General features: G+C 62.0%; 1 protein-coding gene across 1 annotated transcript; it reads left to right on the top strand.

The window, feature by feature from the left end:
* The first annotated feature begins 448 nt into the window (after window positions 1-448).
* Window positions 449-14,048, top strand: DNMT3L (DNA methyltransferase 3 like). Its single transcript, XM_029938863.1, has 9 exons — window positions 449-521; window positions 680-792; window positions 1,350-1,521; window positions 3,312-3,399; window positions 4,508-4,596; window positions 7,983-8,058; window positions 8,567-8,706; window positions 11,884-11,969; window positions 13,833-14,048. The coding sequence occupies exons 1-9, from the start codon at window positions 504-506 to the stop codon at window positions 13,996-13,998; spliced, it is 948 nt and encodes a 315-aa protein (XP_029794723.1). The 5' UTR covers window positions 449-503; the 3' UTR covers window positions 13,999-14,048.
* Window positions 14,049-14,574: the final 526 nt, after the last annotated feature.

Raw genomic sequence — 14,574 nt, 5'->3', positions numbered from 1 at the left:
TCCCGGTACATTTACAGAGCTGTGCAGCCACTTCTAGGGCTTTTCAGCACCCCCAAGAGAGACCCTGTGCCCGTTAACAGTCACTCCCCACCCCTGCCACTGCCCGCGCCCCCCCCCAACACCGGGCAGCCGGGAATCCGCGTTCTCTCCCTGTGGGTTTGCTGGTCTGGATCCCTGGCATTTCTATGTGCATTTCAGGATCAGTTCGTCAATTTTTGGCAAAAAATTAAAAAAAGCCAGCAGGGATTTTGAGAGGGGGCTGCGGCCCCCCCGGGGAGGCCTGGCATTTTAACCGCGGTGTCTTCTAGATTTTCATTTCTTTCCACACCGTCCTGTGGTTTGCATCATACGGGTCTTGTGCTCCCTTTGTTAAATTTATTCCTAAGCTGTCGCTCTGTTTGCTGGTGTCGTGACACGCGCTGTCCTTTGGGTGCACCTTAGACATCTGCCTCTGCTGCGGGAGCCTCCAGGTGTACACGCAGCACCCTCTGTTTGAGGGAGGGATGTGCGCTCCGTGCAAGGTGAGCGGGGTGGCGGGGTGGCGGGGGGGGGGGGGGGGGGGGGGGGGGGGCGGGGGGGGGGGGGGGGGGGGGGGGCGGGGGGGGGGCAGGGGGAGAGGCTGGGAGCCCGGGAGCCCCGAGAGCAGCGGAGGCACCAGCCGACCCCACCCCTCGCCCAGGACAAGTTCCTGGACCGCCTGCTCCTGTATGACGATGACGGGTACCAGTCCTACTGCTCCATCTGCTGCTCAGGGGACACGCTACTCATCTGCGAGAACCCTGACTGCACCCGGTGAGCCCCCGCCCACCGCCCAGCTCTCCTGCCCTGGGGCCCCTCGTCCCCGCGTGGGGGACGTCCCCCCAAGAGGAGTTCCCCTTGAGCTTCCCGTTTCCATCCCAGATACGCTGTTCGGGGCAGAGCCTTCACATGTGGGAGGCGGGGCGTCGAAAGATTTGCGCTCCTGATCTGTCTTGTTCTTCCTGTTACCGCCTGGATGGGCAGCTCCCTCGTGGGCATGCAGGGAAGGGGGGAGGCCCCTGTCCCTGGGGCTGGTGGTCACAGGCAGGGGCCAGCGTGGCCCTTCCCCGATGCTGACTTCCTGCAGGCTCTGGAGGTGGAGAGACTGGTGCCCCCACCTCACAGTCCGCAGATGGCTCCCTCCTGTCCCTCGAGGCCCCTGAGACGGACTGGACTCCCTTCCCGGGTGTCCGTGCCCCCTCACCCCTGCCCCGTGCCCACCAGCCCCTGGGTGGCTTCCTTCCCTCGCTCCAGAGCAGGGAACAGGCGCCCCTCTGCCAGGTGGCCCGAGGGGTGTCATCTCAGTCACTGTGTCTCCTGTTTGGCTCCAGATGCTACTGCTTCGAGTGCGTGGACACGCTGGTCGGCCCGGGGACCTCGGGGAGGGTCCAAGCCATGAGTAACTGGGTGTGCTTCCTGTGTCTGCCCTTCCCCCGCAGCGGCCTCCTGCAGCGGCGCAGGAAGTGGCGGGGCTGGCTGAAGGCCTTCTGTGACCGCGAGTCGGTAAGGGCTTCGGGGCTTCCGGGGAGCACGTGGGTTCTGACCATCAGTGTTCGCGGCCGGCTGCCGATGCCACCCGCGCTGACAGCAACGACGGAGTCCACCCAGACGCTCGTTCTCCCGTCCTCTTCAGTCTGGGCTCCGCGAGGGCCTCTGGTTGGTGGCAGTGACCCTGGCATGGCAGTTCTACATCTTCCCAGCCAGGGAGTGAGGGATCTGTAGCAGGCAGGAGGTGGGCAGCAGAGGTGTGCCTCCAGGCCCAGCAAGTGGGCACAAACACCTCGTCAGTGGGCACAGATGGGGCATGGACGCGGGGCACAGACTCGGGGCACAGACTCAGGGTACAGGCTTGGGGCACCGGCTCAGGGCACAGCTTTGGGGCTCTTGAGCGTGGAGGCCAGGAGCCGTGAGGCAGGCACACCCATGGGCCCACCAAAGTGGGTTGCCCTGTGCCTCCAAGTCCTGGCCCCCGGTGCCTGGGAGCTGAGATCCTCCCAAGTGGGGTGAAGTGAGGGGACAGGTGTCACAAGGGACAGGAGAGGGGGACGGGGATACCTGGGGGGGGCTGCCCACGTGGCACTGGGGAGGGGCTGGAGGCACCGTCTTCCAGCCCAGGGCGGGGGGCCAGCACAGAGGAAGCTCGGGAGAGGCGGGAGGGCCCTCCCTGAGAGCCCCCAGAGGGAGCCGGACCTGTCACACCCGGACCTGGGACTTGGGGCCTGCACATAAAAATGTGGTAGTGGTTTGCAGCCACAGTTTATGTCCACTGCTCTGGCCGCCCCGGGAAACTGAGGCACAAGAGGGACCACCCTGGGTAAGCAGGTGCACATTGGGGCCCACACATAGGTCCACAGAACTAGGCCCCCCTTCAGCCTCTCCTTCTCTCTCAGCCTCTGGCTGCTGTTTGATGGGAAGCAGGTGCAGGGAGACGGCTGTCCATGCCCACCTGGGTGTGCCCATGCTGGCTCTCACTGGAGGGGCTGGGGTGCCGGAAGGGGGGGGTGTGCTGACCCTGGGGCACCCCTCTCTCCTGGGGCTAGGACTGCCCCCTCCACCCCTGCTCACCAGCCACAGGAAGTTTCCTTTCAAATGGAAAAGCAGTTGAAGTTCACAAGTGTCCTTAAGGCCCCAGTGCTGGGGGTGGGGAGGACAGAACTCCCCTCCCACAGTCACAGCGGAGGGGACCAGGATGCCCCCAGTGTCCATCAGAGCCGTACCGGGCTGGGCCGCTGCCCTCCTCACGCCAGCCCCCCAGCCCGTCGGCTCAGCCACAGGCAGACCCTTCCCCGCATGGCTCGGGGTCTCCCGCTCAGGTCTGGTCCCTGCCAGTTGGGCAGGTTGAAGCCCAGTGCAGGCTCCAGGGGGTGGGGGTCTAGGTGCTTATTTTACAAGTGGGCATCCTGGAAGGAGGGGGGGTTGCCCACGGGCTTTCGGGTCCTTTGTCCTCAGCCAGCAGGCGTGAGGGCCGCCAGACAGCTGGGAGCCCACACTGAGGAAGTGGATCGGGGTCCCCCTGCTGCACACGTCCAGGACCCCCAAGAAATCCAGAGGAAGTCTTTCCTCTCGGGATAGAATTCTCATCCTTCACCATCAGGGAAAGCCCCTGGCACCTGCCTTCCCTGTGCTAGAGACAGCCGGGTGGGGGTCGGGGCCAGAGCCCGGGCCTGGGGGCCAACCTGCCTTGAAGGCACCTTCAGGGGGATCTCCCCCGAGGGAAAGTGCCTCTGCTGGGGCAGAAGGAATGTCACTTGTCCTCAAGGGCTCTATGACCGCGAGAACTGTGTTTTCAACAGGGGGCTGGGCTGGAGACCTACAAAACAGTGCCCGAGTGGAAGAGGCAGCCGGTCCGGGTGCTGACCCTGTTTGGAGACATCAGGGACGGTGAGTGTGGCCAGCTCAGGCCAGGCTGCCCCGAAGGGAGGTGCACAGGGGCTCCCGTGTGTGTTCAGGGAGGGGCCAGGGGCGGCAGGAGCGCAGACCTCCAGAACTGCCGGAAAATGCAGGGAGCACATGTGGATGTGAAATGCCATGAACAGGGCCGAGGGGCATGGGCTCTCCGCGGAGGTGGGCGGTCCAGGCCACGCACTGCCCACGGCCACCCAACACTGAAGTCCACCCCAGAGACCTCCACGCCCCTGATGGCCCCACAGGGCCCCCTGCCCTTCCCTCTACCCAGATGTCCCAGCCTGCCCCGGCCGGCCACGTGATGCAGTCCTGCCCTGTCCTCCCCACCCTCCACACACACACACACACACACACACACACACACACACACACCCGGGCCCTGCACTGGCCCCCACCTGCTGGTGCCTTGGAAACCCTGTGGAGGCTTCTGGACCCAGCAGACAGAAGAAGAATCCATGAAAACGTTCCTTAGTCTCTGGCCAGATGGAGTCGGCATGCGCCCCGCTGCTGGCACTGTGCCGCCTGCCTTGTGGACCGAGCTCACAGCGGCCCCCTGTGCCCCTGGGTCTGTGAGGCTCACAGAGTGGGCACAGCCTGCGAGCTGGAGGGGCGCAGGAGTCACGACCCCAGGCCACCCCTGCTTGACTCCCCACCCAGACAATGCACCTCCTACTTCCGATTGTAAGGTCCTTTCTGAACTTGTCTTCCCGCTCCCGGGCCCAAGATCTCCGAGGCTGTTACAGGGCCTGCAGCTCCCACCCGCCATGTCATCCAGCCAGGCTGGGGGGCACCGGCGCGGACACCACGGCCTGGTGGGCTTCCTAGCCCAGAGCGCGAGCCAGCAGCCCAGGGAGGCCTGGTGTTGTAACAAATTGCTTGACTTTCTTAAATCAGAACTCACGGAGTTTGCTGCTTAGCGCGCAGTGCAGACACCTTGGTCCTTCCTGCCCGTGTCCGGTCCTTGAGAAGACAGTTTGCTCATTAATGGCAGACATGTCTTCTAACCAACCCTGGGCCTTTGGATTCCACGTGGAGTCAACGTCGACGCTGGCCCTTCTGAGCCCCCCCTTTTCTCCCCACGCAGAGCTAACGAGTTTGGGCTTCTTGGAAAACGGTTCTGACCCAGGAAGACTGAAACACTTGGATGATGTCACCGACGTAGTGAGGAGGGATGTAAGTGCCGTTGTGTGCCTCTGGAGGTGTGCGAGACATGTGGGGGGGTCCCCGAGCCCGGGCGTGCGTGGGGGCCCACAGGACACCCGGCGGGGGTCCCCGAGCCCGGGCGTGCGTGGGGGCCCACAGGAACGGCGCCCACAGGCAGTGGGAGAGGCCGGAGGTGTGTTCCGGCGGCCTCCACGTGGGAGGCAGGAGCGACGGGCCAGAACTCCCGTTCTCGTGCTGTAATCCGTGAGCACCAACAAGGGGATGAGCCCCCCCAGTTAAAGTTGTGAACTGAATGGCCAGTCACTGCTTGGGGGCATCCTCCGAACATAGCCTGGAATGTTCTGGTTCCCTTGAAGGCTGTTTCCTGCTGTCCCAGACAGTGACCTTGGAGGAAGTGCCTAAAAAATGACTCACAGGCACCCAGTTGGGCCAGGAGCCCTTGGAGGCAGATGGGAAGGGGCTGGTGGCCTCGGGACAGGAGGGCCTGGTCCTTCGGTCTCTGGGCCCAGGAGACAGGATTAGAGCCCAGGGTCCTGACAGCCACCACCTGTGGGCAGAGGGTCTGGGGCGGGGAGTGCTGGCCGTCAGGGGTGGGCTGAACAGAAAGAGGAGCAGACGTGGGGGCTCTGCTCTGTCAGGGCCGGCCAGGACCTCACCACTCCACTCCCCATGGGGCCGGGAGCCCGTGGTCTGGGAGCTAGACCCCCCTCTGGGGAAGCCCCGCAGCCTTGTCTAACTTGGGGCTCCCCTGCCCAGAGGCCAGGACCGGTCTCTTGGGGAGGCAGGGCACACCTGAACCCCACAACCTTAAACTTCATCCAAGACCCCACAGCCCGCCCTCACCCCATCCCTGTGAGCCTGCCCATCCCGCCCGCTCCCAGGGCTGGAGTCTGCCCTCGGGGCAGGGCAAGGTGTGAGACATGTTGGCAACACGGGGCCTCCCCTGTAGCGGGGCTGCTGGGGACGCCCGGACACCTCCCTGCACACCAGCTAAGCCTCCCAGACACCCCGTCCTCCTTAGTGAGGCCTGCTCTCAATAGCAGTAGGTGCCCCCGTTATCAGTAGCAGTGTGGGACCCCGTGTTCTCAGCAACAGTGTGGCCTCTACTAGCAATGGTAACATGTGACACCTCCTATCAGCTGCAACATGGGACCTCTATTTCTGATAGTAACACTGAAACCTGTTTTTTGTAGCAGCGTGTGACACCTATTACGTCAACATGTGACACCTGTTACCATAGCAATGTGTGACGCCTGACACCACACCAGTGGGTGACACCGTGACCACAGCAGTGGGTGACATCGTGACTGTAGCCATGGGTGACAATGAGACCGCAGCAGTGGGTGACACTGAGACTGTAGCAGCGGGTGACAGCGAGACAGTAGCAGTGGGTGACACCATGACCATAGCCGTGGTTGACACCAAGACTGTAGCAGTGGGTGACAGCATGACCATAGCAGTGGATGACATCGTGACCGTAGCAGCAAGTGACAGTGAGACCCTAGCAATGGTGACACCGAAGCCATAGCAGAGGGTGACATCGTGGCCGTAGCAGTGGATGACAGCATGCCCATAGCAGTGGGTGACAGCGTGACTGTAGCAGTGGGTGACAGCATGCCCATAGCAGCGGGTGACAGCGTGACCATAGCAGCCAGTGACAACTGGGGCATACCATCAGGTGACACCAAGACCGTAGCAGCGGGTGACACCATGACCATAGCAGCAGGTGACACCATGATTGTAGCAGCAGGTGACACTGTGACTGTAGCAGCAGGTGACACCGTGACCGTAGCAGTGGGTGACAGCGTGACCATAGCAGTGGGTGACAGCATGACCATAGCAGTGGGTGACACCATGACTGTAGCAGCAGGTGACACCATGGCTGTAGCAGTGGGTGACAGTATGACCATAGCAGTGAGTGACAGCATGACCGTAGCAGTTGGTGACACTGAGACTGTAGCAGCGGGTGACATTGTGGCTGTAGCAGTGGGTGACACTGTGACCATAGCAGCGGGTGACAGCATGACCGTAGCAGCGGGTGACACCATGACTGTAGCAGCAGGTGACACCATGGCTGTAGCAGTGGGTGACAGCATGACCGTAGCAGTGGGTGACAGCATGACCGTAGCAGCAGATGACATTGTGACCATAGCAGCGGGTGACACTGTGGCCATAGCAGTGGGTGACAGTGTGACCATAGCAGTGGGTGACACTGTGGCCATAGCAGCGGGTGACACCGAGACCCTAGCAGCGGGTGACACCGAGACCGTAGCCATCACGACTCCGTGTGTGCAGCCTCGCCGAGCGCCCCCACACCCCCTTCTGACCCCAGTCTCCCCAGGAGGCCTGTGACACGGGCTGTGCTGCGCAGCCCCTCCTGGAGATGGGGGTGGCCGCTGCCTCCTGCTCCTGGCTCTGGGTTTCTGGGCAGATTTAAAGCTCAGGTGGGCTTCTGTTCTCCCATGGCTGGTGGGGGGCAGGCAGCTGGCGGTGGGACGGGGTGTTCCCACTGAGGCTGGTTTCTTCTCTATGAGCTGCTCCCTGCACCCCGCACCGGGGTCAGCGGGTGACCGTGGGGCTGCTTGTCGGGGACGGCCAGCCCCTCCCCCCACGCCTCGTCCATGACGGAGGCCAGTGCCCAGACGCCACCAGTAGCTCTCAGGGACACGGGGGACGTGCTGGAGAAAAGCAGGTGCCAGGGCCCCCCACAGTCCGCAGGCTTTGGTCACGCAGTTGGGGGACCATCCAGGGAAGCAGGAGTCTGCTGTGCTGCAGGACCCCACTACCTCGGTCTCTCGCTAATTTCTCATTAGTAGAATGACAAGGACTACGATTGTCATTAATGGGAGTCCCTTGGGTCCTTCAGGAGAGGCACACGTGGGTCACTTTGTGGGTCAGGAGTGCCCTTGTCCTCCCAGGCACGGTTGGAGGGGCGGGCTTTGTCTTCCGCCACCTCCGGCAGTGACCGGCTGTCTGCTGCTGTGTCACAGCCCCGCCCGCCGGGCAGGGAAGGCGGTCCGCTCCCGCTGCCATGCCAGGTGCACGTCTTACGTTTTCTAGCAACTCACGGGAGATCCGCATGAATCCTGGGGGGTCGGGGTGTGGCCCGGGGGTCGGCCTGCAAGGCCAGCACCTGGCTCGCCTCACACTCCCATGCCCTGCGGGGGGCTGGCCTCCCCTCGGGTGACGGAGGCCGGGCTCCACGCGTCCCTGAGACCAGTGGTGTGACCCGGGGGGCCTCCCTGCTCCCGCCGGGGCGCCGTGGGGGCTCAGCCCCATTGCGAGCCACTCCCCTGGGCGCACAAGCTGGCAGCTGCCTGGGGGCCGTTCGGTGCCACGAGCCGCCCGCCGGGCAGGCCATCCGCACCTCCCTCCTGTGTGTCCGTGTCCTGCAGGTGGAAGGATGGGGGCCCTTCGACCTCGTGTACGGCTCCACGCCCCCCATCGGCCACGCCTGTGCCCGCCCTCCCGGTAAGAGACCACGGTCTGCGCACAGTCCCCAGCCCTCTGGTCCCCGGACCCATATGCGTGCCCCCCAAGTCTGGCGGAAGCTGCCAGGTGTCTGCTTGGAAAGCAGCCGTCCTGAAGTGTCACCGCCGTGAGGAGCTTGTCCCGTCAGTGAGTAGTTTACTGGTTGTGACCCTGTGAGGCCACAGCCACAGCCACAGCCACAGACAAGAGTGGAGTTGGTCACCCGGAGGCTGCCCCTCCCCTGCCTTGCAGTGCTGAGTCCCTGTGGCCGGTCCTCCGAGTGGGGTCATTTGTGGGAGGACAGGCACGTGCGCCTCTGTCCCCACGTGATGTGGGGTGGGGGCCCACGCTCAGGCCACAGCGACCCCGAGCCCTGGAGGCTCAGTTGCTCCGAAGGAGACAGGGCTGCCCCCTGGGGAGAGGCGGGCACCGGGTCGGGCGGTCCCCCCGCGCCCTCTGCCGCATCCCCGGGGGCAGAGCCCACACGCCCCGTCCACCCCTCCCGCAGCGTGGTACCTGCTCCAGTTCCACCGCATCCTGCAGTACGCGCGGCCCCGGCCGGCCTGCCCGCGGCCCTTCTTCTGGGCGTTCGTGGACAACCTGGTGCTGACCCAGGAGGACCACGCCACAGCCACCCGCTTCCTGGAGGTGTGTGCCGCGCTGCGGTCCGGGGGCCGGTCGGGGGCGGGTCGGGGGGCTCCCCCGGGGACATGTCCACTTCTTCCCAGCCCGCCCCGGAGCCTCCTTTCCACCTCCGGACGCTTCAAGGGGGCCTTGGCGACGTCCCCTGCCCCCTGCTCCTGCCCTTCCGGACCCGCCAGTGGGGGGTTCCTCGTTCGTGCACACGCACATCTCGGTACACGCTGCGCACAGGCCCACGCCACACATCACACACCACACACGTCACACGGCGCACACACTCCCGCACACCGCATACGCACACCTGCACGCGCAGACGCACCACACCACACATGCACACAGTACGTGGTGCACACAGGTGCACACGCAACACGCACACACTCACTGACAGCCTGTGTCTTCTCTCCATCGACCCAAATCCTGACCTGCACAGCGGCCGTCCTGGGTTGACCGGCTCGGGTCCGGCGGCCCAGCGCCCCCCTCTCAGCCCGTCTGCCCAACGCTCAGATGCTTGCAGACTCCGGGCATAAAGTGTCCTTGCTGCCCGGCCCGCCCTGTCCCCTCGCCGGGTCCGTTCTGGGCGGGTTTACTTTGTGTGGGAGTAAACAACATATTTGATTTGTTCCCCTTAGTGAGAATGGGCTGCTGTGGTCTTGCAGTCTGACAAATGAGACCGCCCCACGGGGCGTGTGTGGGGACACCCGTGGGACGGTTCCAGAAGTGCCGCTGCTGGACCAAGTTGTGCCGCGCTCCCTGCTGTGCCCACCTGCCCCGTCGGGCTGTCCCAGCCCCCCGCAGGGACGCGGGGTCCACAGGGTCGGGCTGCCCCGCGCAGGCTTGCTGCGTCGCCCCCGTGTGTCACTGCGCCTTCCTCCCCCCCCCCCCGAATCGGGACCCTCCGCTTAGCCGTCTGACTGGTCGTGATGGGCACACAACACACTGATCTCTGTGCTTTCCTTTCGCTCCTGCCGCCTCATCGGGCCACTGCATGTGGTCCCGTCATTTTCAGTCCATCCGATCGGACTTTCTGGCCATTTGAGCTGATCCTCCGCAAAGAGTGATATTTTTCCTTCTGACTTTACCCCTGAGACACCTTTCTCTCGTCCTGTGGGGCAGGCGCCTCTCAGACAATGAGGGGTCTCGGCAGTGACGGTCCCCCCTGTCTTGTTTCCAACTTCTACCTAAACGTTTTCAGCCGTTCCCTACGAAGCTGGTGCCGGCTTTTAGCTTGAGGTAGAGTACCTTATGCTGAGGAATTTTCCAGAAGTTTCCAGAGATTCCCATGTTTTTGACTAATTTCATCAAGAATAGTTGTTGGGCAGCTCAGTCGCTTAGGCAATCGACTTTTGATCTCAGCTGAGGTCTTGATCTCGTGGGTACAAGCCCCCGTGTTGGGCTCTGCACTGGGCCTAAAAAACAAAAAGTGGTTGGATTCTGTCAAACATTCTTTTTCACATCTGTGGAGACAATGAGGCGGTTTTCTCCTGTTGGTCGATGAAGAGGACACAACACACTGATCAGGGTCCTGGTAAGGAAGAGCGTCCGCTCCTGGGAGAAACCCACTCAGGTGGGCGTAAGGCTCCCTAACGGGGTTCTGAATGCTGGCCGACGTTCCCTCTGGGCCCTTGGCCGTGAGCGGCACAAGAGAGCCGCGGGTGGTCCTACGCCTCGGTCCCTGCCCCTTCGCGCCTGGACGTGGAACTTGCTTCCTGACGCTGTTTGAAGCCCCGGTTCTCCCACGAAGTGGGGGGTTTGACTGATGCCGCCGCCGCGCTGAAACGGGGGGGCTCCTCTGGGGAAAACTGGGTTTCCCGTCCTTTCTGAAACCAGTTTGGTAATTATGTTCTTCTAGAATACAACCTGTAAATTGTAGGGGGTTTTTAAATTTATTTTTAATGTTTGTTTATTTCTGAGAGAGACAGAGCAAGAGTGGGGGAAGGGCAGAGAAAGAGGGAGACAGAATCTGAAGCAGCCTCCGGGCTCTGAGCTGTCAGCACAGAGCCCGACGTGGGGCTTGAACCCGCGAACCATGAGATCCTGACCTGAGCCAAAGTTGACGCTTAACTGACTGAGCCCCCCAGGGACCCCCCTGTGAATCAGTAGTTTTAAAAGTCATTCTCACAGGGCTGAGCAAAGCGTTCCCGTGATTCTTCTGCTTTCCTCCACATCCGTGGCCATTGTCCTCATTAGGAAGTCTGGAACTTTTTAAACAGCAGTACAGGCACCTGGAATCAGCCAGGGCAGGTTTGTAGCCTGCATCATCAGTGCAGAGACAGACGAGCAAATGTGTGAACAAGGGACAGGTGCAGGTTCCAAGCCTGGGTGCGTTCTGGGCACGCGCAGAGGCCAGCGAGCATAATGACTTCGGATGGCGTTGCACACGCGTTTGGGAGGTCCCACCTGGTCCCACCTCAGAAGGCCAGGAAGGGGCCTTCCCATGTTTTGTGCCATGGCTCTGCTCTCATGTGGAACATCGTTCATGCCGAAGGTAGGGGAAATCTAGACGTGCTCTTTCGGCTCTGGTGAGTGCCGGGCCATCTATGTGAGTGTCTTCCCCGAGGTGTCTGGTACTGAAGGCTGGTGTGTCCACGGAGGGGGGTGGGCTTGGGAACGGTCCTTATGGGATTCTGTGGCTCCCTGAGTCCACGCGGTGGGAGGGGGGGGCGTCAGCCTACCTCATGTTGGGTGTCAGGGACCAGGTCGCTTCTTGCCTCAGTTTCTCCTCTACGCCTCTCTCCCTTCCATGAATCTCCCTCCCATTGGTGAAACGTCTGTCTCCCCACACCCCCAGCCCCACATCCTTCCAGAGCCTTCTACGGAGACTGGGACCCCAGGGTCCAGGCAGCCCGCTTGCCTCCTGAAACACCTGCACCGTAGAAAACCTTGGTCTGCCAGCAAAGCTCAAATCTTCCGGAGGCAAACAGACGCTTGGCTCAAAGACAAAGGACCTCTCTGTCTTTCAGGGAAATGCACCTCTGAGCGGGGGAATCCCTGCTCTCCGTGACCCCTGGGGATGGAAAGCCTACTGGTTAAAGGTTTTAGTGGTGTCTCAGCCTCTTTCCCTCAGAAGGTGATTTATAAGAAAGCGGGTGTGAGGTGTAAGCAGCGGTGACTGAGTCCTTCTAGAAAGGTGGCGGAGGTCATTCCGGGTCACCCTGAGCCACAGCCCATCTCTCCCTCCCTCAGACCGACCCCGTGACCATCCAGGACGTCTGTGGCAGAACCGTCCAGAACGCCGTGCATCTGTGGAGCAACATCCCAGCGGTGAAAAGGTGCTCCCCGTGCGTCCCAGGGCCGTGGGGCGCGTGCGTGGGGCGGGGACACAGCCCAGCATCGGCTTCACCGAAGAAAACGAAGTCTGGGAACATGGACTTTCCAGACAGAGCCATGCCCGGGCAGCCTCTGTGCCCAGGTCAGGGGCTGTGTCCGGTGGGCCTTCTGTCCACCCTCCAAATTCTGGGCATGACCGAGGTCAGGATGCCCGCTGCCACTTCGGGGAGCTTTCCCCAGCTTCTTGCTCCAAGGCTGCCTGAGGCTGGCCCTCAGGACTTGGCGGGTGCCCCCGGGTCCGGAGAGGGGAGCCCACACTCCCGGCCACCGTCACCTGGCCCTGGAGACCACCGCAGCCTGCTGCAGCTCTGCCTGCCCTACACACGCACACCCGCTCACACTCACACCCCTCTGCTCACACTTGTTCACGCCTGTACCAACTCACATATCTCCCCCCGCCCACACTCATTCACACCCACACCTGCTCGTACCCGCTCATACTGGTTCACACACCTTACACCCGCTCACACATCCCCCCTGCTCACACTCATTCACACACCTACGAATGCATTCACATTCACAGCTTATGCTCATTCACATACATAACTGCCTGCAGCCCCCTGTTCACACTCACACACTCCCGTTCACATGCCCACAGCTCACACTCAGCCACACACCATACCTGTCACTCCCACCAGCTCACATCCACTCACACATACCCTGTCACACTCACACAAGCTCACAGTGCATTTCTAGGCCGTACGAACAACTCAAACACACCAGGCCTTGGGCCCTTACACCTACCCTTTATCTGCTGCCAGAACATTCTGGGGACTGTTCATTCTCACAAGCATCCGTTAGCTGGCAGCGCCCGTCACACCCCCGACCCCTCCTCTGGACAGCTTTCTGCTCCTCGGCCACCTGCCCTCACGCATCTGTCCTCACCCACGCACTGAGCCCCCGAGGACACAGCCACCTCCCTCCCCCACAGCCCACGCCATGTGGCACCTGCCCTTGTGGTGAACCAGTGTTGATGGCATCCAAGCTAAGCCACGTCTTCTTCTGACAGCAAGTTTCTGGAAACTTCTATGCCCCCCACCTCCCAAGTCCAGCATTCCCCAGCTTGCAATATGGCACATGCTCAGAGCAGGACCTGCCAAGGCTTGGCATGTGCCAGGCCCACACCAGGCTGTGTTCAGGTGGAGCCAAAGCGAAGCAGCTTTCCAGTGTTTTCAGACACGCTGAGTGAGCGTCAGGCCACTTTCTCTCCCCGCCCTCCTCCCCCTTCACTCCCCTGGACTTCTGCAGACAAGTGCCTGGGGGGAGTGGGAAGGCTCCTGGGGGGGCGGGCAGGTGCCTGGGATGGGGGTGGGCAGCTGCCTGGGGAGCGGGCAGGCGCTTGGAGGGTGGGCAGGCGCCTGGGGGGCGGGCAGGTGCCTGGGGGCTGGTCCGGTGCCTGGTGCCAGGAAATAAAGCTGGAAGCAGTGTCTTCACCTGGGCGTTCTCCTCCAGGCTCATGTCTCCCCAGTGAGGACAGAGGAAGGTGGGAACATTCGGCTGCCGTAGCAGCTGCCGTGGACAGCCATGGCCATGGTCATTCCTCAGACAGTAGGGCTGCCCTGGGGGAGCCGGACCCAGGGCTCCGGCTCCTCCCCGAGGGGGCCCTCTCGTCCCCTGCTGCGCAGGACCTCTGGACGTTCCACACGGGCTGGAAAGCTCGTGGAAGATGGCGGGGGCTCCGAAGGATGTGGATCTCCAAGGTCTCTGGACGATCCGGGGGGACCCCGTGCGCCAGCCCCTCCCCCCGCCCCCGGGGAGCCTGTGCGGGGCTGGGTTGGTCACGGGCCTCCTTCTCTCCTCTGCAGCAGGCATTCAGCCTTGGGTTCCCAAGAGGCACGGTCCTTGCTGGCCCAGGACTGGCAGCGAATGAAGCCCCCCACCCAGAGGCCAGCCAAGATGGTGAAGAATTGTTTTCTCCCTCTGAGAGAATATTTCAAGTATTTTTCAACAGGGCCCACTTCCTCTTTATAAATGATTCATTTTACCATGAAAAAAAAAAAGACTTCCTAGAATCAGGGCAACTTTCCTTGCATTGTTTCTTTTTTTTTTCTCTTCAAATGATTGTTTTATTTGGGCGACTTTGGATTTTCCAAGCTTGCCTCAGACAGACGCACCTCCTTCCTGGTGTGGTGGTGCAGGGGGCCTGGGCCAGCCCTTGTCCCTAACCGGGGACAAGACGCTGATGTTACAAGCATATTTGCTGCTGAAGATGTGTGTGTGCCGGTTGAGAAGTTCAAAATATATTTCTTGTGGTTGTGACTGGTCATATTCTGGTGCTTCTATGTGTACGCATAGCCCTTCTTTCATCCCGCAGGGTGTGGGAGTGTGTGTGAGAAAGAGAGCGGGACAGATTGTCCTAAGCGGGAGTGGCCTGTGTCCGCTGTGCACTTGTGGCCCTGCGGGGGCGTGACTGCCATCGGCTCACCCTGACTGCCGCCGCAGCGAACCTCCCAAACCCGTGCCCGGCATGGACTAGGACGGTGAGCGGACAAATGCGCAGCACAGAGGCCCAGGCCCGACCCGAGTGCGAGGCCTGCAGCCCCCAGG

Source organism: Suricata suricatta, chromosome 5 (genome assembly GCF_006229205.1).
Source record: "Suricata suricatta isolate VVHF042 chromosome 5, meerkat_22Aug2017_6uvM2_HiC, whole genome shotgun sequence".
Taxonomy (NCBI): Eukaryota; Metazoa; Chordata; class Mammalia; order Carnivora; family Herpestidae; genus Suricata; species Suricata suricatta.
Note: the sequence above shows the minus strand (reverse complement) of the source record. Positions and strands in the feature narration are given on the sequence as shown.